The sequence below is a fragment of the Schistocerca nitens genome, chromosome 2 (assembly GCF_023898315.1).
Source record: "Schistocerca nitens isolate TAMUIC-IGC-003100 chromosome 2, iqSchNite1.1, whole genome shotgun sequence".
Classification (NCBI taxonomy): domain Eukaryota; kingdom Metazoa; phylum Arthropoda; class Insecta; order Orthoptera; family Acrididae; genus Schistocerca; species Schistocerca nitens.
This window is the reverse complement of record NC_064615.1, coordinates 943,073,312-943,099,965: the sequence shown is the minus strand read 5'-3', so window position 1 is coordinate 943,099,965 and position 26,654 is coordinate 943,073,312. Positions and strand designations below refer to the sequence as shown.

The 26,654-nt window shown below is 40.0% G+C and overlaps 2 protein-coding genes across 2 annotated transcripts in view; one reads left to right on the top strand and one right to left on the bottom strand.

Moving 5' to 3' along the window:
* The window catches only part of LOC126237270 (elongator complex protein 3), an 83,945-nt gene extending 80,677 nt beyond the window's left edge, over nt 1-3,268 (top strand). Inside the window, exon 10 of the mRNA XM_049947197.1 lies at nt 3,104-3,268. Within this exon, the coding sequence (XP_049803154.1) occupies nt 3,104-3,180 (77 nt within the window). The 3' untranslated portion in view covers nt 3,181-3,268. The remainder of the gene's footprint in view (nt 1-3,103) is intronic.
* Nucleotides 3,269-7,228: 3,960 nt separating this feature from the next.
* Nucleotides 7,229-26,654, bottom strand: part of LOC126237268 (solute carrier family 17 member 9) — a 102,228-nt gene continuing 82,802 nt past the window's right edge. Inside the window, exon 8 of the mRNA XM_049947196.1 lies at nt 7,229-9,827. Within this exon, the coding sequence (XP_049803153.1) occupies nt 9,688-9,827 (140 nt within the window). The 3' untranslated portion in view covers nt 7,229-9,687. The remainder of the gene's footprint in view (nt 9,828-26,654) is intronic.

Here is a 26,654-nt window from a genome sequence, read left to right as displayed (position 1 = left end):
GTGCTTATAACAGGTGCTTGATTGTGTTGAAAGATGCAGTCGCCATCCCCGAATTGCTCTTCAACAGTGGAAAGCAATAAGGTGTTTAAAACATCAATGTAGGCCTGTGCTGTGATAGTGCCACACAAAACAACAAGGGGTGCAAGCCCCCTCCATGAAAAACACAACAACACCATAACGCCACTGCTGCCGAATTTTACTGTTGGCACTACACACGCTGGCAGATGATGTTCACTGGGCATTCACCACAGCCACACCCTGCCATCAGATTACATTGCGCACATGATTCATCACTCCACACAACATTTTACCACTGTTCAGTCATCCAATGTTTCGCATCTTACACCAAGCGAGGCATCGTCTGGCGTTTGCCAGCGTGATGTGTGGCTGATGACCAGCCACTCGACTATGAAATCTAAGTTTTCTCACCACCCACCTGTCATACATAGTACTTGCAGTAGATCCTGATGCAGTTTGGATTTTTTGTGTGATGGTCTGGGTAGATGTCTGCCTATTACACATTACAACCCTCTTTAACTCTCAGCGGCTTCTGTCAGTCAACAGATGAGGTTGACCTGTACGCTTTTGTGCTGTACGTGCCCCTTCAAGTTTCCACTTCACTATCACATCAGAAACGGTGGACCTAGGGATGTTTAGGAGTGTGGAAATATGACACAAGTGACACCCAATCACTTGACCACGTTCGAAGTCCATGAGTTGTGCGGAGCGCCCCATTCTGCTCTCTCATGATGTCTAATGGCTACTGAGGTTGCTGATATGGAGTACCTGGCAGCAGGTCGCAGCGCACTGTAGCTGATATGAAAAACATATGTTTTTGGGGGTGTCCGGATACTTTTGATCTCTTAGTGTATTTATGGTTTGGTGCATTCTGTCTTCTAGAATTGTCGTAGCTGTGTAACCCCCCCCCCCCCCCCTCCATCTCTTCTATAGTCGATAGTTACAAAATTCATGCCTTGCAGGAGGATTATTTGTTCTGTAGTTAATAAAAGTGGTGGACATGTCTCTTAAAAGAAAATGTTGGGACTAATGAAGCTGATTTTATTTTCCTTCTTTTTCTTTTCTTCGTCTTCTTTTTCAGTGGTAATTATGTAAAACTGTGAGGGATGGGAAAAACCCACTGTGGTACAACAACAAAGTTAGGAAACTACTGCGAAAGCAAAGAGAGCTTCACTCTAAGTTTAAACGCAGCCAAAACCTCTCAGACAAACAGAAGCTAAACAATGTCAAAGTTAGCGTAAGGAGGGCTATGCGTGAAGCGTTCAGTGAATTCGAAAGTAAAATTCTATGTACCGACTTGACAGAAAATCCTAGGAAGTTCTGGTCTTATGTTAAATCAGTAAGTGGCTCAAAACAGCATGTCCAGACACTCCGGGATGCTGATGGCATTGAAACAGAGGATGACACGCGTAAAGCTGAAATACTAAACACCTTTTTCCAAAGCTGTTTCACAGAGGAAGACCGCACTGCAGTTCCTTCTCTAAATCCTCGCACAAACGAAAAAATGGCTGACATCGAAATAAGTGTCCAAGGAATAGAAAAGCAACTGGAATCACTCAACAGAGGAAAGTCCACTGGACCTGACGGGATACCAATTCGATTCTACACAGAGTACGCGAAAGAACTTGCCCCCCTTCTGACAGCCGTGTACCGCAAGTCTCTAGAGGAACGGAAGGTTCCAAATGATTGGAAAAGAGCACAGGTAGTCCCAGTCTTCAAGAAGGGTCGTCGAGCAGATGTGCAAAACTATAGACCTATATCTCTGACGTCGATCTGTTGTAGAATTTTAGAACATGTTTTTTGCTCGAGTATCATGTTGTTTTTGGAAACCCAGAATCTACTAGGTAGGAATCAACATGGATTCCGGAAACAGCGATCGTGTGAGACCCAACTCGCTTTATTTGTTCATGAGACCCAGAAAATATTAGATACAGGCTCCCAGGTAGATGCTATTTTTCTTGACTTCCGGAAGGCGTTCGATACAGTTCTGCACTGTCGCCTGATAAACAAAGTAAGAGCCTACGGAATATCAGACCAGCTGTGTGGCTGGATTGAAGAGTTTTTAGCAAACAGAACACAGCATGTTGTTATCAATGGAAAGACGTCTACAGACGTTAAAGTAACCTCTGGCGTGCCACAGGGGAGTGTTATGGGACCATTGCTTTTCACAATATATATAAATGACCTAGTAGATAGTGTCGGAAATCCCATGCGGCTTTTCGCGGATGATGCTGTAGTATACAGAAAAGTTGCAGCATTAGAAAATTGTAGCGAAATGCAGGAAGATCTGCAGCGGATACGCACTTGGTGCAGGGAGTGGCAACTGACCCGTAACATAGACAAATGTAATGTATTGCGAATACATAGAAAGAAGGATCCTTTATTGTATGATTATATGATTGCGGAACAAACACTGGTAGCAGTTACTTCTGTAAAATATCTGGGAGTATGCGTACGGAACGATTTGAAGTGGAATGATCATATAAAATTAATTGTTGGTAAGGCAGGTACCAGGTTGAGATTCGTTGGGAGAGTCCTTAGAAAATGTAGTCCATCAACAAAGGAGGTGGCTTACAAAACACTCGTTCGACCTATACTTGAGTATTGCTCATCAGTGTGGGATCCGTACCAGATCGGGTTGATGGAGGAGATAGAGAAGATCCAAGAAGAGCGGCGCGTTTCGTCACAGGGTTATTTGGTAACCGTGATAGCGTTACGGAGATGTTTAATAAACTCAAGTGGCAGACTCTGCAAGAGAGGCACTCTGCATCGCGGTGTAGCTTGCTCGCCAGGTTTCGAGAGGGTTCGTTTCTGGATGAGGTATCGAATATATTGCTTCCCCCTACTTATACCTCCCGAGGAGATCACAAATGTAAAATTAGAGAGATTAGAGCGCGCACGGAGGCTTTCAGACAGTCGTTCTTCCCGCGAACCATACGCGACCAGAACAGGAAAGGGAGGTAATGACAGTGGCACGTAAAGTGCCCTCCGCCACACACCGTTGGGTGGCTTGCAGGGTATAAATGTAGATGTAGATGTAGATGTGTGGCAGAGCATTCATGAAATATCTTTCCTCCTTTTTCAGGTGTTGGCACCAGGAATTACTACAGGAAAATTGGATATGAACTTGATGGGCCATACATGTCAAAGTTATTACTGTGAATTAAATGTCAGACAAGAGTGAATACTGTGATCAGATTATAATGATCTTTATTTATGTAAAGTATTTAAAATAAAAGAGTTTAAAATAGTTGAATGTTTAAATCTTGTTTTGTAAACTAGTTCATGTTTTTTATGTCAACTATGTGCTTTGTGCCGATTTTATAATATTCCTTACTTACTTACTTAATCACTACCTTCACAATGTATCTTCTGTCCCTTCTTACGATCTGAAAACATTGTGGAGGCAGAAGATATAAGCCCAGTGGCTAATGGCTCACCAGTTATTGAACTGTGCATTGTTACTAACAAAAGAGTAAACAAAACAAAATAACTGTACAGATATATGTAACTGAAAACTATTATGTACTAACGAAAAGAGATTGAGTGCTTAAAAGGCGAAAAGCAAAACACTACTCAGTAATAATAAAATTCAGTATAGAGTAAGGCCGTATTTTTTGGATAGGCAATACTTCCACTGCCCATATGTGCCATGCTGAAGTGAACATACGGCAGGACCTTTCAGCAGTTGTATCATTTGGTTGCGACCGCCTTCCCGCCTCACCCCTCCCACAGTGCTTGCATGGCACGTGGTGCGAGAAACTGTGCCACAACCACAATGCCGCATGACCTGGTGCAGGCGCATGTCGCATCACAGTAGCATCGAGTCGCAATTTGTGTGGTCCCATTTGAACCAGTGAAGTTCTTCACAAAAATTTCGACTGAACTAATTCCTGGTTTTAGCCAGCTGTCAGTACCTGTAATGATTTCACCATCAGTGCTTTCTATTAGCACTTGGAGCTCTGGTACTTTCCCAACAAAGCTATGGCAATTTACAACTGTTACACCAATGGTTCCCGGATCTATATCCTTCCTGTGTTCGACCTGCACCCTTCGGGCCTGAAGCCCTTTTTGCGTTTCCCAGAGACCCTCTAACCTAAAAAACTGTCCAGTCTGTGGTGTCACCGCCAGACACCACACTTGCTAGGTGGTAGCCTTTAAATCGGCCGCGGTCCGTTAGTATACGTCGGACCCGTGTGTCGCCACTATCAGTGATTGCAGACAGAGCGCCGCTACGCGGCATGTCTAGAGAGACTTCCTAGCACTCGCCCCAGTTGTACAACCGACTTTGCTAGCGATGGTTCACTGACAAAATACGCTCTCATTTGCCGAGACGATAGTTAGCATAGCCTTCAGCTACGTCATTTGCTACGACCTAGCAAGGCGCCATGTTCAGTTACTATTGATATTGTGAATAATGTACAGTCAAGAGCGACGCTCATCATTAATGGATTTAAGTTAAGTATTCCACCAGCTACGTCCGTTTTTCTGAATTCTAATTTCCTTGTCCTGTTCCAGACCTCACGCCAGCCTGCGTGAGCTAAAACGCGTGCCTTTCGGCTTCCTCTAATAACACGGTGTTGGCTCTTCTGCCAACCCACAACACAGTCCATGCCACAAAACCCTGACTACCCATGTAGCTGCCTCCCTGCTTGTAGTACAGCCCTATGAGCCTCTGATTCAGACCTCCCACTCGGCTCTGTACCAGAAGTCTGCAAATGGATAGCTCATCCAGGATACAGGCAAGGCTTATTTTCTATCTCGTAGGAAGTTTCCTCTTTAGTGGAAATTGCAGTAGCATCCACATAAATCAATGCTCTGGTTTCATAGGTACTTGTCAAATTAGTATCAATGTTTTATGACAGAGGAGTTGGAATGCTTCCTTTTGTTAGTCTACCTTTTCGTGCTCTCCATCTATCATTTTGTCTTATAAAGTAACGAAAAATCATTCTGTCCTTTTAATGACATCTGATGAACTGCATTACCTTATCAACCCTTACAGTCACGTATACATTCCTTAACAACTTTGTGATTTACAGTGTTATAAGCTGGTGTATGACCCTTCCTGTTGGATTTATTTTTGAAGCCATCCTTAGTATGTTAAGTTAAATTGAGAATATACTGACAGCATCACTTCCCTGATCTAACACTGATTATTTACTAAATTGAGACTGAATTAAAATGTGGATGGAAAAATGTGGACAAATTGTATTGACCTAAAAAGATAAATGTCAAAAATAAATGAACTTTTTCTTTGAAGGGAAAAAAAAACAGTTTTTTGCTTCAAGGCCAAGAAATTCTGTTTGCTCTGGTAAGCAAATTATTCTTAGCAGTCAACTTCATTAAACTGGCTACTGTGAATTCCATTTTACTGATAATTAGTTACAAATAAAAATATTGAAGGTGTAACTTTCCACCTAGGGAAAGTACATTAACACATTTCTATTTACGCTGAAAGTGGGCAATATTAACATCATAAGTAAGGAAGCTCCCTTGATTTTATATTGTAATAAACTGTTTAATAATAATACTTTTCATGTACATTCAGACAATGATAGGAAAAAAGACATCAGAAAATAATAAAAAAGGCATGACAGGATGGCAAATACTGCTAAAAGAACAAACAGCATATTTCTAATTTACCTTATTAACATACAGAAAAGTTAGAAAGTGTCCAAGATGCAACAGAGAAGAAATTGTCATATGATAGGTTTACCTTGTCTTCTTAAAAGCATTCATTTTGTCAAAAAAATGTGCCAGTCTAGTATCATATCACTGAATCAATCAACTTTTCTTGCAGAATGATGAATAATATTTGTCATTAAACTGCTTTACAAAGAAACATCACAAAATGTGTGCAACACAGTACTAAATTTTTAACCAAGAGTATATTTCATGTCAACAAACACATCTTTTAAAAGACAAGCTGGAAACAAAAATTGAATCTCAAATACACTTTGGGAAAAAAATCTGTCTAGATGTCGATGAAATGACTGGTTAACAGATTACACTGAGTAGAACATATATTTCAACTCAATTACTCTGGTAATCTTTATCGTAGTGAACTAAATAATAAACAAATAAAACTATGTTCGCTACAGCCAGCAAGCCATTGGCAAACTACAGAATTCATTTTTGGTAGGTATAAAATTGTGGAGGGAAAAATAGAACAGTACAAGGCAGAAATAGCAAAGCAATGACAGTGAGCTATGAAGGAGAGCAAGAGTGGTGGTGATGGGGGAGACAGATTAAGAGAGATGTAGAGTATGTCAGAGAACAGTCTTCAAGTGGTCATTATTATATGCGTCAGGTGAAATAAAGGGAAAACAGAACCCAAAGATATCAATAAATCATTCTTATTCTTATTATTACATGAGTTTCAATGGCCTGGCATAAGTCTTTCAAAACAACAGAACTCATGAAACTGATTCTGAGACAGAGAAGCAGACAACTGTATTTTCTACGCAATCTACATTAATGGCACTAAACATTCTTCTCCCAATTGCTTTGGTTAATAGGGCCCTCAATGATGGACATCTTTAGCTGAAGCAGCACACGTCATTTGTTATAGAGCGTTAATAAGGAGTTTCAGTGGAATCTGTTTACCACATAACATTTCAAGAGTTAGATTAAAAGAGACTTATTTTCTGACAAAGCCTTAAATATTTTATATTTTTAACATAATAATTACTAACTAATAACACTTTATAAGTGAACAATAAACATGACCCACATTCTTCACATGGTAAACAAACTGACCAACAACAATCATTATGAAAATGAATCAGATAAAGTTTTTTTTTCACATTATAACTATTATAGACAATTTCAGTTCATCCTCAAGATGAACAATAATACTTACATAAAATAAAATCAAATCACGTTTTAACAGGTATTATTTTTGTTATATGTAATTCATTTGGAATGTTACATTTTATCACAGACATGTAAGCTCTGTTGTGGAAATATCACAGCATTCATGCTTTCCTTCTGCATATCATGCAGTTATTGAAGAGTATATCTTCTGATGTTCCATATTGGTAAGAATATTAAAAAATGTACAATACTCTCATGTAGGAACAAATAATAATTTGAATACAACAAAAAGGTGCTATAAAAGTTACTCCTTTAACAGTATAAATTGAATTCAATCATGGAATGCTCCCCCCCCCCCTCCCCCGCCTAAAAAAAAAAAAAAACCTCACCACCATATCTCTAACAATAAAAATCATAGCGTGTTGAGAACAAAACTACAGATTAGATTATAATTTTTTGTGAATGGAAGTTGCTGAGAGAAACATGCGTAAATAGAAAGCGATTTTTTAAATATATTTGAGAAACAGAAATTGACAGCTAATACATTTAAATAAGGGTACTATAACTGAGGGGGAAAAATGACTCTTCCATTAGAGAGGTAATTGATGCAATGCTCACAGTAGATATAACACAAATACATACATATAACGATGACCACATTGTTTTGAATTTAATACTGAATTGTCAAAGAAAGACAACAGTCTTGACCAAGGGCAGCCAAAGTGCTATGGTGAGCATGGGTGTCCATGAGGGCCCAAACTGTTTGCCCATGAGTGCTGTCAGCCAGCAGTTCCTCCTCCACCTCTCTGCTAACATCCCTCATTTGTTATTGGTGCTCACGTTGCAAGGTGAGCCTGTTAATTTGGTGTTATTAGTGTTATCAGTATCGAAGTTTCTTTGGTGTTCGTGGTAGGACAAAATTAATGAGAATAAAATGGCTGATGAGAGATTAAGACCCTCAAAATGAAAATCAATTGAATCCTTATACTTCAACCCACATGATAAATTTGTAATCGCTTTGGGTATTGTGGAAAGGAAGGCCAAACTTCTTGACCCAAAACAGGAAAGAGAGAAAGTTCATATGAATATATGTCATTTCTTGAAAATGTTACCATTATTTATAAAGTATTACATAATTTTACCCTCGATTTTACTTCTCCCTTTTAACGTGTTTACATGAAGAGAACCGTATCACCCAACATGATGGTGTATTGAGAGTGAGCTATCACATATCTCTTAAAATAACCAAAACAGCATGTCGCTTCAGCAATGGAGACCTTGTTGAACAGTGTTTTGTTACTGCCACAACAATCTTGTGTCCTGAGACTCTTCCAGTTTTCAGAAGAGTTCCCCTTTCATGGAGAACAGTGTGCAGATGCATAAAAGAAATACCAAATTAAGTGGAAATGTGACCAAGATAAGACTACAGATCCCCCCTCCCTCTCTCTCTGGTTTTGTATGAAATCACAGATGTAACACATGACACTCAGCTTGCAGTACTTGTACGAGGTGTTGACACTGAGTTCAACTTGATGAAGGAACTCCTTGATTTAGTGCCAATGCATGATACAACCATGGGTGATGACATACTTTTTTACTTAGGAAACCTTGATGACAAATATGACTCCTGTAGAGGAAATCTTTGTTGATTGCAACAGGTGGAGCTCCTGCAACGAGTGGTCAAAAGTCTGGTGTAGTTGCTTTAATAACAAACTGGTGAAAGAAGTTGGTATCCAGCAGAAAATACCAGCAATACAAAGCATCCCAACTCACACTGATCTGCTGGCAAAATGTGCTGAAATAAGTCATGTCATGGACATTGTTGTACAAACAGTTAATAAATTGAAATAGCATGGTTTAGGGCATCAGCAGTTTTAAATCCTTCTTGGCAGAGCTGGGGTCTGATTATGGCGATGTGCCATATTTTTGTAAAGTAGGCTAGTTGTGTCGGTGTTGTTTCTGAACATTTTCTTTCTTTTTTCCCCTCCCAACTACCATGAAAACATCCAAAGTCTTAAGAGACAAAAATGCCTGCACACTTGTATAAATTCATTTGCTTTTCTCTCTGACAGAATTGTTACAAAGCAACTATTATTACTTTTTCATTCCATGGCACTTTTCTATAACAGAAGATTGGTTTTTAAGGCAACACTTCTGAAAGTACTATGTACATGTTATATTGGCTTGTAAGTATTCATTACATTGTCATACTGTGATAATTATGACAATGCAAAGGATACTAATGTCAATACAAACTCGAGCTGTCAATTGTGTATTATTGGCAGTCCTGTTCATGAGTAAGAGATCGCTGCACATGCATCATGCCCACAAGACAAAAGGTGATACAAAAGCCCGCGGGCAGCTCACGTCCTCAGCTCTGGTCTAGACAGTAGGCCCATTTGAAATTTTTGTCTGTCAGCAACTGAAGTTTGAGAGATTGAGTACCATGATTACTTTCTGGCAGCCTGAAGCCAAGCACACAATCATAAATCTACATACAGTACTTGGGAGCACCAGAAAATGTAGGCAAGTAGGCATTGACTTCCTTAGGTCCTTCTCTCATCTGTTGACACCCAAACTTTAAGAGTTCAGTCTCTGAGCCTACCTAACAATTATAGTACCATTTAAGTCTTAGTGAATACTGGTAGTCTGATTTGCTTGTCCAATTAACTTTCCATTTATAATCTGCATGCCAGTCATACACTTCCTGAAGTGGAGAAGTCTGTGAAACCCATTCAACTGACATAAAATTTTAATGAATGGCACTGAGACTGGACCATGAATTCTATTTCTTCTGGTTTGTATTAGTGTTACAATATTGAATACTTTGTTCATTAAAAGCTTCTGGCAACATCACACAATGGAATCTCCACTTCCAAATATTACGTACATAACACAACCAATTAAATTTATTGCAGCAGTTGTCTGGAACACTGCTTCCCAACTCTTTGTTGTCTCCAGCACATACCCAGCTAGGTATACTCCTAAGAAACCTAAACAGGGACAAAAATGATCTGTAATATTATAACTGTTGTACTTCTGTTAGTTAAACATAGTGTAAAGCTAACAAAACAACCAAAAGTGAGGAAAGGCAGCCCTCACCCATAGCTGATTAATATTATGCATAGAAACATGCAACAGCACAGAGAGATCACCGGCTTTCAACCTACCGCTCTTTTTCTGGTTTAAGTATACACTATCAAACACAGAGTCACACAAAGTATGGATATCTGTTTGTGTTGTATTACGTATGTAAACAAGAAAAAGAAAAAAAAAAAAGAAAAAAAATGGTGGCTTGGAGGCTGGTAACATATCTGTTCTGTTACATGTTTCTATGTGTGCCAAACATCAAGCAAGCATGTAAGCAATTATTTTTATTTTCTTTATTGTCTTCTTTATGAAATTTCTGTTATTGTGATAATGAAACAAAAATACTTGTAACTATGTTTTACTTAAAAAGTGTAAATATAATGAATGGCTTCTTTTGAACTTTCATTCTTTCCTTTACTTTAGTGCACAAAGATGTAATTAGTTTTGAAAGATAGTGACCATCATATTTTTATATGTGCTTGTAGACATTTCATCTGTGTGTGAGTTATTTCCTGTCCTCGTTCTTCAAATTTTGTTTTCTCCTGATGGAAGTATTTCAGAAAATCCAAAAGTTAAAGATTCAATTGTATTTTTAATTTCTTTCTATGTCTCTTCTGCACCAGTTTTTGACATCTTGTACGTAAATTCTCTTCTTCTATCACAAACCCAACATATCCCTCATATGTTGCTTTATGAGGTCCTGATTAATGTTGTGCTGTTTGTGCCTAATGTTAGCTTCTCTACAGACATTTACATTTGATCCATCATTTACATCTCTCAAACTATAGTTATTTAACTTTTTTAACTAGTGCATGTAATTCATTTTTGTGATTGCATGAAGCAGTAGCATGGAGCAGTAAGAGGTGCCCATTATGTGAGACGCATACTTACATACACACATATACAGGGTGTTACAAAAAGGTACGGCCAAACTTTCAGGAAACATTCCTCACACACAAAGAAAGAAAATATGTTATGTGGACATGTGTCCGGAAACGCTTACTTTCCATGGTAGAGCTCATTTTATTACTTCTCTTCAAATCACATTAATCATGGAATGGAAACACACAGCAACAGAACGTACCAGCGTGACTTCAAACACTTTGTTACAGGAAATGTTCAAAATATCCTCCGTTAGCGAGGATACATGCATCCACCCTCCATCGCATGGAATCCCTGATGCTCTGATGCAGCCCTGGAGAATGGCGTATCGTATCACAGCCGTACACAATATGAGCACAAAGAGTCTCTACATTTGGTACCGGGGTTGCGTACACAAGAGCTTTCAAATGCCCCCATAAATGAAAGACAAGAGGGTTGAGGTCAGGAGAGCGTGGAGGCCATGGAATTGGTCCGCCTCTACCAATCCATCGGTCACCGAATCTGTTATTGAGAAGCGTACGAACAATTCGACGGAAATGTGCAGGAGCTCCATCGTGCATGAACCACATGTTGTGTCGTACTTGTAAAGACACATGTTCTAGCAGCACAGGTAGAGTATCCTGTATGAAATCATGATAACATGCTCCATTGAGCGTAGGTGGAAGAACATGGGGCCCAATCAAGACATCACCAACAATGCCTGCCCAAACGTTCACAGAAAATCTGTGTTGATGATGTGATTGCACAATTGCATGTGGATTCTCGTCAGCTCACATATGTTGATTGTGAAAATTTACAATTTGATCACATTGGAATGAAGCCTCATCCGTAAAGAGAACATTTGCACTGAAATGAGGATTGACACGTTGTTGGATGAACCATTCGCAGAAGTGTACCCGTGGAGGCCAATCAGCTGCTGATAGTGCCTGCACACACTGTATATGGTACGGAAACAACTGGTTCTCCCGTAGCACTCTCCATACAGTGACATGGTCAATGTTACCTTGTACAGTAGCAATTTCTCTGACGCTGACATTAGGGTTATCGTCAACTGCACGAAGAATTGCTTCGTCCATTGCAGGTGTCCTCGTCGTTCTAGGTCTTCCCCAGTCGCGAGTCATAGGCTGAAATGTTCCATGCACCCTAAGACGCCGATCAATTGCTTCAAACGTCTTCCTGTCGGGACACCTTCGTTCTGGAAATCTGTCTTGATACAAACGTACCGCGCCATGGCTATTTCCCCTTGCTAATCCATACATCAAATGGGCATCTGCCAACTCCGCATTTGTAAACATTGCACTGACTGCAAAACCGCGTTCGTGATGAACACTAACCTGTTGATGCTACGTACTGATGTGCTTGATGCTAGTACTGTAGAGCAATGAGTCGCATGTCAGCACAAGCACCAAAGTCAACATTACCTTCCTCAATTGGGCCAACCGGCGGTGAATCGAGGAAGTACAGTACATACTGACAAAACTAAAATGAGCTCTAACATGGAAATTAAGCGTTTCCGGACACATGTCCACATATCATCTTTTCTTTATTTGTGTGTGAGGAATGTTTCCTGAAAGTTTGGCCGTACCTTTTTGTAACACCCTGTATACATACATTGTGACTAAAGTTATTTAATACTGTGAACAATTTGAGGACAAGATGTTCATCGTATAGCTGGTGAAGGTTACTTGTGGCTGGATTAAACATAGAGTGAATTTTAAATGTACACGAAGACATAAGCAAGTGTACAAGATTCAGACACATATGATGATCTTCTGAATTGCTACACCATGTGTATGCATCTGGGAAGAGAGAAGACAGATGAAAACATTAATATGCACGGTTACCATGCAAGAATACTTTTCAGCACCCAGGAATTCAATGCAAACATCTTGGCACAAAGATGTTCACAATTTCAGATCTCACCCTGAGTAAGTAGTGATCTATAGGTTATACAAGGAAAAGGGAATTTCACAGTTGTGACTACAACATTGATTGTGTGTATATACAACTCTGGGAAAAATGTTGCCTCAGGCTTTTCATTTCTTGCTCTAATAAGATTTTATCCTCTAGTACTGTGCTGATGTCAAGGAATCTGCAGTAAACAAATTAATTTCAAAGTATTCTGTACAGCTGTGGACTGTCAACAGCATCTATTCACTCAGACATGCATGTAAGTACTATGCAAGATAATTTAAATTGCTAACCCAAGAAGTTCTTATATGGTATGTCTCATAGCCTCTGTTAGCTTTTTTATTTCTTTGTTTAATAATAAGCAGAACTTCTTGGACAACTTTCCTAATAACAAGTGTGGACCTCTTCAAGTATTCCTTTATCAAGTACAACATATAAGTTTTCTCTATATTGCTATTAGAATATTACATCATCATCTCACAATACTGGATATTTTTTTTTTTTTGCCGCTATTCATTGCTCTGCATGGAAATAGAAAGTGCTGGAGTATTTAGGATAAACCAGCTACTTTAGATCCTTAGACATGCAGGTTTCTTAGCAAAATCTTATCCTTTGTTGCTGCTACAGGAGGGCTTTCTGCCTAATTCTTAGGGAGAAACTTTCAGTATTTTCATGTTTAAATATATTTAGCTATTATTGGCTTTGGTCATGGAGGAAAGAGCATGTGTGTTGGGATGTGAAGGTGGTAGGAGGGGACAGGTGGTAAAAACTGTAGGAGGAGGCAAAAGACAACTTGGGTCTTAATAACCACTTCAGCTGTAATCAGTCTTTTATTATTCGATCACGATCAGTTTTGTGGCACTAAAAGCCACATCTTCATTTTTTAGTGCCAAAAAACCAGTAGCAATCCAATAATAAAGGATTAAATACAGTTGAAGTGGTTATTAACACCCAAGATGACTACTCATAGCTGTGGTTGTCCTAACTAGATAGTTGTCTGCGGGAAACAGAAGGCTTAACTACAGTAAGCAGGTTCAAATGAATCTATGTTGCAGTAGTTATGTAGAGATTAAGAGGTTTACGCATGGTAAATTAGTGTGGGTAGCTGCATCAAATCAAGCTTAAGACTGAAGAAGAAAACAACAACAGTTCACATTAGGACATTCATAACTCCTTATTTCGTTTTAGTGACAGAACACCATGGATCGTATGTGTTGAAAACACTGTGTATAAAGCTTAGGGACTTTTTCCTCTATTTTAAGAACTTTTCTTTAATGGAGTTTGTAAGCATGTGGAGCAGTTGAACTAATTCATTAGACATCAAAGTGGAATGCTGCAAAATTCTCGGAACACAGTGCTTAAATACATTTAGACCCACATAATCTACAGTTAGAAGACTGTAGACATAGAATAAATCAGTAAAAACTAACATCACAATATAAATAGATTTTGACAATAGAAATCCTTGTATTCTTTCCTACAGTGAGGTATAACTAGATGGATAAATCTCAAGTACAGAATAAATTAAACTATAATTCATATTAAATAGGAAATAGTTCCGAAATGTTCTGCAAAATTAAATTTATTTGGTGACCAGATAAATATAATTTTCTAGAATGTTAAGGGAGTGTTTCCTATTTAATAATGTCATCACGTTTTGCCAAGCACTTACAAATAAGAGATAATAAAATTAACTACTTTTCAGAACTTGAGTTCGTTTCAGGTGGTAAATATGCCAAAATGGGTAGAAGGAAATGTATCTTTAAAATGGCTAGACACAAAAAAAGCCTACTTCTGGGCTGAGGGAGAGGTAGTATGACATGCTCAGATGGCAACCAAAATCTAAAATTATAACTGATATCAAGTAAAGTTTACAATTTGAAGATTAAAAGGAGAGAAACTTGAATAAAAAAAAACACACATGAGTAAGACATTAATAATCATTACAAGCAACATGCAACAGAATAGGAAAAATGAAGACAACCTAAAAAGAGAGGTGTAGGAAGAATAAATAAAAACTAGAAACAAATAAATTAACACTAATGAAAAAAACACGGAGGAGAATTACTTGTGTCGTCATGGAGGAATAAAAATCATGCACGTCACAGAGTACGTTCTGAAACAGAACACTGCATATTACTGTATCTGCAATAGATTCCTTTGGCTGCTTTCACAAATGTTTACTGGCAGCATAATTGTCATAATGCTACCCTAAAAAATTGAACAACAATGCTATCATTTGGCAAACACAAGAAATATGTGAGGCCTAAGATTTTCCAGGGTGATACACAGGAGGTACACTCTCCAGTATACTGCCAGGTTGAAGATGATAGATGCATACAGGGTGAGCCTAAAGTCGTTCCCTGGTTACAAAAATTTATTTCTAGGAAATTATGCAAGATACAGCTATATGGTTTGTTGCAAATGGTAACTTAACTCAGTTTTTTATGGATACACTTCCATACATGCTCTCTTTGTTGCCCGAAAAGCACCTAGATGATACTTAATTTCTGACCATATCTTTGCCAATATCTCTTCCATTGCAACCTGTATAGAATTTTGTATTGATAAGAGACTGCATATCAAGAAGTGGCAACATGAACACTTTATCCTTAACATAATCCCATACAAAAGATACAAGATGGGTTATGTATGGTGAGTGTGATGCCATGATACTGGATCATCCATTGACCCATCTGTCCACAAAAGTTTCATCCTAGAACTAGTGAAAAAGTAACTCCAAAGTGTGGCACTGCACCACCTTTCTGAAACACAACTCATGGATGAAATTCCTGTAACTCATGCTGCCAGAGCACATTTACAAGTGTATCCATAAAATCTTCAAGAATTAATCCACCATTTACAACAAACCATACAGGTATATCTAGTACAGTTCCTCAGACATAAATTTTTATTGTCTGGGAAAGACTCTATGCTCACTATGTATTTTGGCAACTGATCTAGTCCTCTTCATCATGTGCTGCAAGAGACCCTCTAAGATCTGATTGTTGCACATGATTCCAGTCAGTTTGGTTGGACTGACAACAAAGTATTTAGAGATGGATAGCATGCTCAAATATGACATGAAAAGGGGGAAGGAAATAATCATAGATTTTGAAACAAATAATCCACACATTTCTCTGAGATGATTTATGGCAAGCATGGACAACCTAAATCTGGATGGCCATACAGGGATCTAAAACCCTACTCTTCCTGATCATGAGTCCAACGTCTTAACTATATTCATTCATAAACTTAACAATATTAGAGACGGAAAGTTGCTGCTTACCATATAGCGGAGATGCCGAGTCGCAGATAGGCACAACAAAAAGATTCTCACAATTATAGCTTTTGGCCATTAAGGTCATTGTCAATAACACACACACACACACACACACACACACACACACACACACAGAGAGAGAGGGAGAGAGAGAGAGAGAGAGAGAGAGAGAGAGAGAGAGAGACTGCAATCTCAGGCAACTGAAACCACACTGCAAGCAGTAGCACCAGTGCGTGATGGGAGTGGCGACTGGGTGGGGATAGGAGGAGGCTGGGGTGAGGAGGGGGAGGGATAGTATGGTTGGGGGTGGCGGACAGCAAAGTGCTGAAATTTAGACATAGGGCTGGGGAGAGGTGGGGGGGAGTAGTGGAAAAGGAGAGAAATAAAAAGACTGGGTGTGGTAGTGAAATGATGACTATGTAGTGCTGGAATGGAAACAGGGAGGGGGGTGGATGGGTGAGGACAGTGACTAATGAAGGTTGAGGCTAGGGGGGTTACAGGAACATACGATGTATTGCGCCAAAAGCTCCCACCTGCGCAATTTAGGAAAGCTGGTGTTAGTGGGAAGGATCCATATGGCACAGGCTGTGAAGCAGCCATCGAAATGAAGGATATCGTGTTTGGCAGCGTGTTCAGCAACAGGGTGTTCCACTTGTTTCTTGGCCACAAGTAGTCGGTGGCCATTCATGTGGACAGATAGCTTGTTGGTTGTCATGCCTACATAGAATGCAGCACAGTGGTTGCAGCTTAGCTTGTAAATCACATGACTGGTTTCACAAGTAGCCCTGCCTTTGATGGGATAAGTGATGTTAGTGACCTGACTGGAGTAGGTGTTGGTATCAGGATGTATGGGACAGGTCTTACACCTAGGTCTATTACAGGGGTATGAGCCATCATGAGGTAAGGGATTGGGAGCAGAGGTTGTGTGAGGATGGACGAGTATATAGTGTAGGTTCAGTGGACGTCGGGATACCACTGTAGGAGGTGTAGGAAGGATAGTGGGTTGGACATTTCTTATTTCAGGGCACGACGAGAGGCAATCAAAACCCTGGTGGAGAATGTAATTCAGTTGCTACAGTCCTGGGTGGTACTGAGTTATTAGGGGAATGCTCCCCTCTGGCCAGACAATGGGACTTTGGGAGGTGGTTGGAGACTGGAAAGATAAGGCACGGGAAATTTGTTTTTGTACAAGGTTGGGAGGATAATTACGGTCAGTGAAGGCTTCAGTGAGACCCTCGGTATATTCTGAGATGGACTGCTCGTCACTGCAGATGTGATGACCATGGGTGGCTAGGCTGAATGGAAGGGTCTTCTTGGTATGGAATGGGTGGCAGCTGTCAAAGTGGAGGTACTGCTGATGGTTAGTAGGTTTTATATGGACGAAGGTACTGATGTAGCCATATTTGAGGTGGAGGTCAACATCTAGGAAGGTGTCTTGTTGGGCTGAGTAGGACCAAGTGAAGCAAATGGGGGAGAAGTTGTTGAGGTTCTGGAGAAATGTGGATAGGGTGTCCTCACCTTCGATCCAGATAGCAAAGATGTCATCAATGAGTCTCAACCAGGTGAGGGGTTTAGGATTCTGGGTTTTTAGGAGAGGTTCATTTAGATAGCCCATGAATTGGTTGGCATACGATGGTGCCATGTGGGTGCCTATAACCGTACCCCGGATTTGTTTGTAGGTAACACCTTCAAAGGCAAAGTAATAGTGGGTGAGGATATTGTTGGTCATGATGACTAGGAAGGAGGTTGTTGATTTGGAATCCATAGGGCACTGGGAAAGGTAGTGTTCAATAACAGTAAGGCCATGGACATTAGGAATGTTAGTGTACAGGGAGGCGGCATCAACAGTGACGAGCAGAGTGCCATGTGATAAAGGGACAGGAACTGTGGAGAGTTGGTGGAGGAAATGGTTGGTATCTTTTATATAGGAGGGTAGGTTCCGGGTAATAGGTTGAAGGTGTTGGTCTATGAGAGCAGAGATTCCCTCAGTGGGGGTACAGTATCTGGCCACAAATTCATTCACAAATTGTGTTCTGTAAATCCAGTAATGAAGGCGAGTCTCTATGGAACTATGATGTATTAGTCTCGTAACATACATCACCAAAATCAATCCAGTACATGAGACATGTCAAACATTGTAGTACAACTTCACTACAAACAGATAACCAATGCCAATAACCACTTCATCCTACAGTTTTGACATAGAAAAAAATCTAGTACTAAGTGAAATCTAGTTCACATAATCAGTTTATCCTTCATGAGTTCCTCTACCAAATAGTAACATTTCTCGCACAAAACTTCTGCAGCTTTATTTTTTAGATGATTTGGTTTCATATTACATATGTTTTTGCCAATTAATTTATCATATATTTTCTTCACCATATACAATGGAGTCTGTGCATATAATTTCAGCTGGTGTAAGGGAATCATAAAATTCTCTGGTTTTTGTCACATTGGGAGCATGGCTAAAATGATTCTCCTCAAATAATTTTTGTCTGCTGTCTAAGAAAACTATATTTTTGTAAATTTATAGGGAAGAAACAGAATTTGTAGTTTTTGAAATAATGGATGAAAGGTTCTTTTTGCTGTGCAGTACACATGTATTCAACAATTTTCTACTGCAGCTTCAATATCTGTGATATGTTACTTGAACTGTCCCAGAAAACCATACAGGGTGTGTAAATAAAGTTCAAGACTGATTTTTTCCTGAATAGTGCTACACGCACAGACCAGTCTCACCACCTGCGTCACGTGGGGGTGGGGATGTGCTGGCTAAGTGAGCTAAGTATCGGCATTTGCCAGCGAAATGCTGGACTGAAAACATCGCAGGTGGAGGGAGTGACTGTTTCAAAATGTCACTGAGAAATTTTGGCATACAAAATGCAGTGCCTCTTGGAGCAGTGGTATCTGATCAAATATTGTGTAAAACTGAACAAGACCAGTATAGAAATGTTCGAAATGATTCAAGAGGCTTATAAACAATACGCCATGTCATGTACCATGGTTTTCATGTGGCACAAGAGGTTCAAAGATGGCCACGAATATTTTGAGGAAGACCTTCAACGAGCAGAAATTAAGAAAATCTGGCCAAAGTGTGTCAAGTTTTAAACAGTGACCAACGTCTCTGCATCAGAATGATTGCAGATGAAGTGGGTTTGAATCACCAAACTGTGTTTCATGGAAGATCTAATGATGAGAAAAGTGTGCGTGAAACTTGTCCCTAAAGTGCTCTCCAATGAAAAGAAGGAGCAGCACCTGGCTGTTTCGCGGGAAATGTTTGAATGTTTACAAACCAAACCTGGTGATGAGACCTGGGTCTTCAAACATGATCCAGAGCTGAAGAGGCAAAGCTCGGAGTGGCACACCTCCACATCATCAAAGCCAAAGAAAGCCTGCATGAGCAAGTCACATGTGAAAAGCATGCACATTGCTTTCTTTGACATAAAAGGAATGATCCACAAAGAGTTTGTGCCTGCTGGGCACACTGTCAATGGTCAGTATTATACTGGAGTGGTCCGCTGTTTGAGGGATCGAGTCTGCCGAGTCCGCTCGGAGAAGAAAGACGACTGGATTCTCCACCATGGCAATGTGACCATTCACACCTGCCCCACCATCACTGAAGTTTCAACCCAGTTCAACATGGCAATGCTGCTGCAGCCTCCCTATAGCCCTGACCTCACCCCAGTGACTTCTTTTTGCTCCCCTGGATGAAGAGAGACCTGAAAGGGAAGTGGTATGACAGTGTCACAGTGGTCCAAAAGGCTTTGACAAGGGGTTTGAACAGCATTCTGTTCCAGGGAGTTCCAGGGAGCTTACCAGCACTGGAAATCTCATTGGCAGCGGTGTGTGGCTTCTCAAGGCACCTATTTTGAAGAATTTTAGTCTGATATATGAAAGTGTTCAATGAATTTTGTGTTTTGAGAGCAGCCTTTGATTTACACACCTGTACCACACCTAATGACAGTTTCAAAATAAGTAAGATACACTATTTTTTATGTATTTTTGTCAGTAGCATTTGCCAGTATTTGCGTTCCAGATGCAAAACTATTTTATTTATTTGATAAGAAGTTAACATGTGTATTCCATCCTAAGTTCTTTTACACTTTTAACACAAGAAATTTAACTGTATCAAGTTCTTCTGTAAGTTGATTATTATACTATACTTTAAGCTCGTCACATTTTGAATGTTTGGTTTTGAAGTGTGCCATACAGGATTTTGCAATGTTCATGTTCAACCCATTTAACTGGAATTAGTTTTCTATAGGGTACTGAGTGTGCTCACAATACGGTCAGGATTTTTTCTGCACTATCAGCTTCTATTAAAATAGAATTATCATCTGCAAATGGAACTGATACGAAATTTATATTTATGGGTGAAATATTTACATTGAATAGGAAAAGCATTGGCCTTGGAATGACAGTTGCTCTTTGTTTTTTTGTTCTGCAGGAATGATGTAAAACACTGCTGAACACTGCCCTTAATCTTCTATATTTATCTAATTTGTAGATCAGCGAGTCATGGTTTACTGAATCAAAGGCTTTTAGAAGATCACAGAAGACACCTGCAACTTTACACCTCTGATCTAATGCTTTGCTTATCTTTTCAATAAAGTTGTTCACAGTATCCAGAGTGTTTTTCTCCTGCTGGAATCCAGATTGATTACTTAGAATATCATCATTTTTCACAATAAAATTTTGAATTTGCATTGTAGGTACTTCCTCCATTCTGGCAGAACTGTTAGGATAGAAATAGGATGACATTTTCCCTCAACCCTTTCGTGAATAGAGATCTAAATTCTGCATACCTCAACATATCAGGAACACATCCCTGTTCAAAAGATGACCTGATTATTTGAGTTAATGGAGGTGCGACTATGTGATATAATGTTTTAATCATTTTATTGGCTATCCCATCCTGCCCAATCAATATGTCAGAGGCATACTTGGAACTACCTTTACATCCATACCCCAAACAGATGATATTTCTGAACACCCCATTTGGTGTCTACTAATACCAATGCCTACATTTTGAATTTTCTAGTGCACTTGCCTTTTTGCAAAGATACTTGGATCATCTCTAATAACCTAGATGTTGATGGGACATTAAACCCTAATCTTCCTTCCTTTCTTTTCGGGAACAACTGATCTGAGATATTTTGTCATGTCACCACTTCCTCAACAATATAATCACCATGGGGTCTGAGATCTGTGAGCATCTTGGAGACTTGCACTCACTTTTTTCTGCCTAACGAAGTGCTGGCCTAAAGTGTAATTTTTTTCAATGTTCAGTCAAGTACCTGGGATTCATTACAAACAAAAATGTGATAACTCTGACCAAACACCATGTACAAATCACTGATGGTAGATCCCCATCCCAGAACATAACAATAACTACAATTTATCATGAGCAAGGTGGACTAATATGGAAAATTAGCACGGATTGCACAACCCTTCAGTGTTCTCCAAAACAAGGGGGTCCAAGCCTGTCTGTCAATCACATGTGACGTTTTTTCGCTCTTCAATGGACCACCACAAAGGACACCTAGTTTGGTGCCGTGTTGACACATGAAACCCTCAATTCTTGCCGCAGATGCTTTCCAGCATGGTACCTGTATCATCCTTTAACACCAGGTAGCAGAGGGGCCAGAACAGCTGATAGCTTTCATTTGCAAAACAAAAAATAAGGCCCAACAAAAATTTGCTAAAATTTAAAATTAGGCTCTCACAATTATGTTCTCAGTATACAAATTTCACACATATGTCTATTATGTTAAACTCCATTGAATGACCAATCACAAATCTTTGCTCACTTTATTAGGCTCTTGCTTATTGTTGCTCAGTGAAACTGTACATTCCTTACAGTGTTGGGCCTTCTTTTTATCTACACATTAGTATTCCATCACATACAAAATAAGCAGCCAGCATGTGAATGCAGACTTTTTTCCCAACTCCTGGCTGGTGTCAATGCAGAATTTGACCAACAGGAGTTTGTATGCTTCCATGTCATTCAGAGGGTCTATTCACTTTAAATGACTTTCTAGTCATGGCATCAATCATTGCACCAGAACCACATACGGATGCTGCTTCACATGATCATTTGAGTGTCATAAAGATGAAGACCTTAGCCTGCCACTGTGCTGACTGGCCAGCTATTGACAAATACATCAAGGCACTTGCCTGCTCACATCCTGACAGCACTCTCCTGCATGCATCACCTCCAACACATTTTTCATCCTGGTACCAGCCTGCCGCTCCTTGTGACCAGTTTCAAGTAGACTTTGCAGGCCCTTTTCTCAACTCAATGTGGCTAATTGTCAAGGACCCTTTCACAGAGTTCCCACATGTCACCAGCTTGTATTCCACGACGACATAGGTGATGATTAAAGCACTCATGCAGGTGTTCACAATTAAAGGCCTCCCATGGGCTCTGGTAACTGCTAACAGCCTCAAGCTCACCTCCAAACCCTTTGTGGAGTTTTTCACTCGAGATGGCATACAGCATATCTTCACTGCTCCTTAGAGGCAAGTTTACAGCTGACATCCAGGATGTCTCCCCACTACCACCATAAGTGTCCAGAGGCATTACAACTTAGACGCTGAAAGACTCCACTGGTGGTACCATCAAAACCAGTTGCGGAGCCAACTTTTATCCATGCCGACCATCCCTTATGACTAATAGTCAAGACTACTTATGTGGCAGCCACTGCCTCATCCTTCCTCCCCTGCTGCCATCATAGCAGCAGCAGTAGCCACAGCATCATCATCAGCAGCTGCTGCTGCTTTGGAGGGGCAACTGCTCCCACCAACATCACTCTACAGTGACCATAAAGTGGTTTCCCACTTCTCCTCTAACTCAGCTGGTCCTGATATCTCTCAACTGCACCCCCACAGATCCCGGTGTCAAATGTGAACTGACGCAGTGCAATCACACATACACATCTCATTCTGCTCTCCTCACCCAACTGCCCATACAGGACATAGAGACGTAAACCCCAGGAGTTGACACCCCTTTATCCTCACTGGGTTCAGCAGAAGCTGAGTCAGTTTTAAACCTTTATGTCATCCCAGAAGACAGACGCAGTGCAATCACACAGACCCATCTAACTCTGCTCGCTTCACTCAACTGCCCATACAGGACACTGAGATGTAAAGCCCCAGGAGGTGACACCCCTTCATCCTCACTGGAGTCAGCACAAGCTGAGTCAATTTTAACCCTATGTGCCATCCCAGAAGAGGGATGTTGTAGCCAGCTACTTTGATAGTAAGACTATTTACTTGCTACCATAACTGAAGGTGTCACATATGTGTAGTAGACAGTTACCACACCACAACAGTTTGGACACAAGCTCTTCCACCGTGGCATATAACATCATGTAGTGTGTTGTGGTGTGATGTTGTGACCTTCAGAATGCGATAAAGTTACACTGTAGTCACTTTTTTTTTTTTTTTTTTTTTTTTTTTTTAAGTGTGACCAATAGTTTTTCAACCAGCACTGCTTTGAAGACACTTGAATTTTTGTGGTAACTGCTAGCTTAATTGTTTATTTGACAGTCACAAAGCAGTTTTGATTATTAATATTCTGCATTTTCCTGGACTTTCCCATATTGCTTATAAGAAAAAAAACATCTGTACAGTCTGATGGCCAACTTAGCAGTAACTTATTTGACCTCAACTTGGTTATTTTTTCCTCCCTATGAGCTATAATTATGTTACACAAATATTTCTTGCCAAGGCCATTAAGTGAAGTCCACAGCGTGTATGGAATCTTCTTACATTTTTATTTGTCTACAACACTAATATTTTTGACCTGTAGCAGATTTTTCAGAAACAAATATTCGAGCTCTCCTATTCTTGATGTACACGAGATACCTTAATCAGCTCATAACTAAGTGGTATGTTGATAAACATTATGTTCATATATGCACATAATTTCAGTTTAACAGATGCCTTTTCCATCACTTTTGTAGCCATCATTTGAACTACCAATTAGAACTAAAACATTACAATTATTTAATGGTTTCAGTTCGTTTGTCTTCTGGTTTCCTTATGACATTGCTACATATAATAATAATAATTTTATAATAATGATAATACCATGGGAAAAGTGAAAATCAACTTATAGACCTCAATGCTGTGTCAACTGACTGAACATCTTCTGCAGTGACATGTACAAATTGAGCACATATCCATTTTATTGCCATGACTATTTGGAATCAGAGCCCACAGAAAAGCCATTTCAGTACGGAAAATGTTGTAGTAACGTTAAAAATATATAGTTTCAATGCTTTCAACATTGCTCTTGGATCATATAGTGATACTGTTATCACTAATGAAATTTTGAAGACAGGGAACAATTTTTGGAAAATCTTTTTTTCCCTTCATCTTCTGTATGCAATGTTTTCAGTCACTCTGATGAAAAGCCAATGTATGTGGAAAAAACAAATACAGTAGTCATGGATGATGTGATGCTACTCACCACATGGATGAGGCACTGAGTGGCATACAGGCAAAACACACACACACACACACACACACGCACACACGCACATGGCTGTTGCCATCTCCAGGTGCTAACGCCTGACTGAAGCGATCATCGATCTCAGATGGGATGAGTAGTAAAGGTACATGAGAAACAAGGGGGAGGTAAAGGGATGAATAGCATGCACTGTTGTACTCCATCCCAAATTTTCCATTGTTTAATCAATGGATTGCTACAATCATAATGTGTGTATATAAGCTACCATAATTTTCACTATTTTAACTACAATTTTGGTAAAATAATATTACAGAGATAACGAAATACACTCTGTTCTCTCCAATAATGAATTCTGTGATCCTTATTTAAACTATCAAAAACAGAAATGAAGAGCTGAAACAAAATAAATATTTGGGTAACTATTTCATGGCCATGAACACTACAAACATGAAACTCTATTAAGTCTCACAAGAGAGAAATGTTGAGGAGTAAAGTCAGGAGATTTGTATGTATAACAACTACTTAAAAGTATGTAATGCTATTGCCATATTACCTCTGAAGGCGGTTGCTGAGTGATGTGCACTGAACATTTCAGTTAAGAATGAATCAAATTAGCATACAAACAATTATGAAAAGATAACAATGTTATGAAAAGGGTAGTTACTACTCACTATATCTTCATCAGAATAGACAACACACACATGCAAAGCATGCAGCACACATGCACGCACATTTGTTAGTCTCTGTCCTTACCAACCTATCCCCTTCCCTGTTTCCATTCCACCACTAAACAACCCACTGATTACTTCTCTTTTTTCTGCTGCCCGTAACCCCCCCCCCTCCCCCCTGTCCGCTGTCCAACCTCCCGGCTTCACCTAGCTGCTCTACCCTCTCCCCACCTCATCCCTGTATGCTCCCAAAAGCAGCATTTTACTGTCCCCTACCCCTACCCTGCCCCAGCCTTCTCCTTACCCCACTACCCAGTTGCTTCTCCCATCAATGTGCTGCTGCTGCTCGTAATCTGGCCCTTGCAGCCAGAGACTGTGGTTTGTGTGTGTGTGTGTGTGTGTGTGTGTGTGTCTGAGTTGTGTTCACACATGCATGTGTGTGTTGTCTATTCTGATGAAGGCCCATTTGACTGAAAGCTTTGTTTGACAATCTTTTTGTTGTGCCTATCTGCGACTCAGCACCTGTGCCATATGATTAGTAGCAATTATCCTTTTCGTAATATTGTTATTATTCCATCCTGGATTTTCCATTGTTAGATTTTGTCTGATGGCTTTTCTTCCATCATGTAACCCAGTGCTGTTTTCCTTTGTTGCTATTTTCTAATGCATTACTGTACTCAACGTCTGTCCTCCTTTCTCTTCTTCCCTGTGTTTCATTTGTCGCCTTCCAAATTGCAGTGCACATTCTACATACAAGCCACACTGTATCAACCATCTTGGCTGCACACAACAAATGGCTGCAGGACCCCGCGAATTGTTGCTGGCCTCCAAATTGATCACGCTATCTTTGTCACTCCCGCAGATTTTCGCATGCCATTTTCTGTACCTTCCTGTGCCACATGAACTTGTATCCCACCCTACCAACCCCTCCCCACCCCCAACTTCTCTCCTCTACATTCCAGCTGGCACATTCTAACTTCACGAAATCTAGTCACATCTGCCACCCCCTTCTTCACACTTATGCACCCATGGAACTGCAACCCACATTACTATCTTTTTATTTATTTTTTCTATGGTCTCACTGTGTTTTCACGCCAATTTCAGTTGGTTTTCACCTTTCACTATCAGCCTACTCACTCAGATTTCACCTTGTGTCCCCTTACTTTATCTTTTTCATGGTTTGCATTTGGGTGCATTTTTGCGAATTTTGTCGGATGTACTGTTACGCATTTTTATCCTCCACCATGGATCCTTGCTCCTTACGTATGTGTCAATACAGAAAAGTTTCCTTATACCTAGTCCGAACCCAGTCCCACATTCTGTTCCTGCATTGCTGCTTGGCTCAAGGATTCCCTCCAAATGGCATTACTACCAAATCACCCATCTACAGCTACCACTTCCACCAATGACCTCTTTCTGTTCAAATTCCATCAATCCATAACCCTCACCAGCAGAGTTCTACAAAACCATATCAATCAGGCCCAAATCTCCTCTCCATCTGTAAAATTCT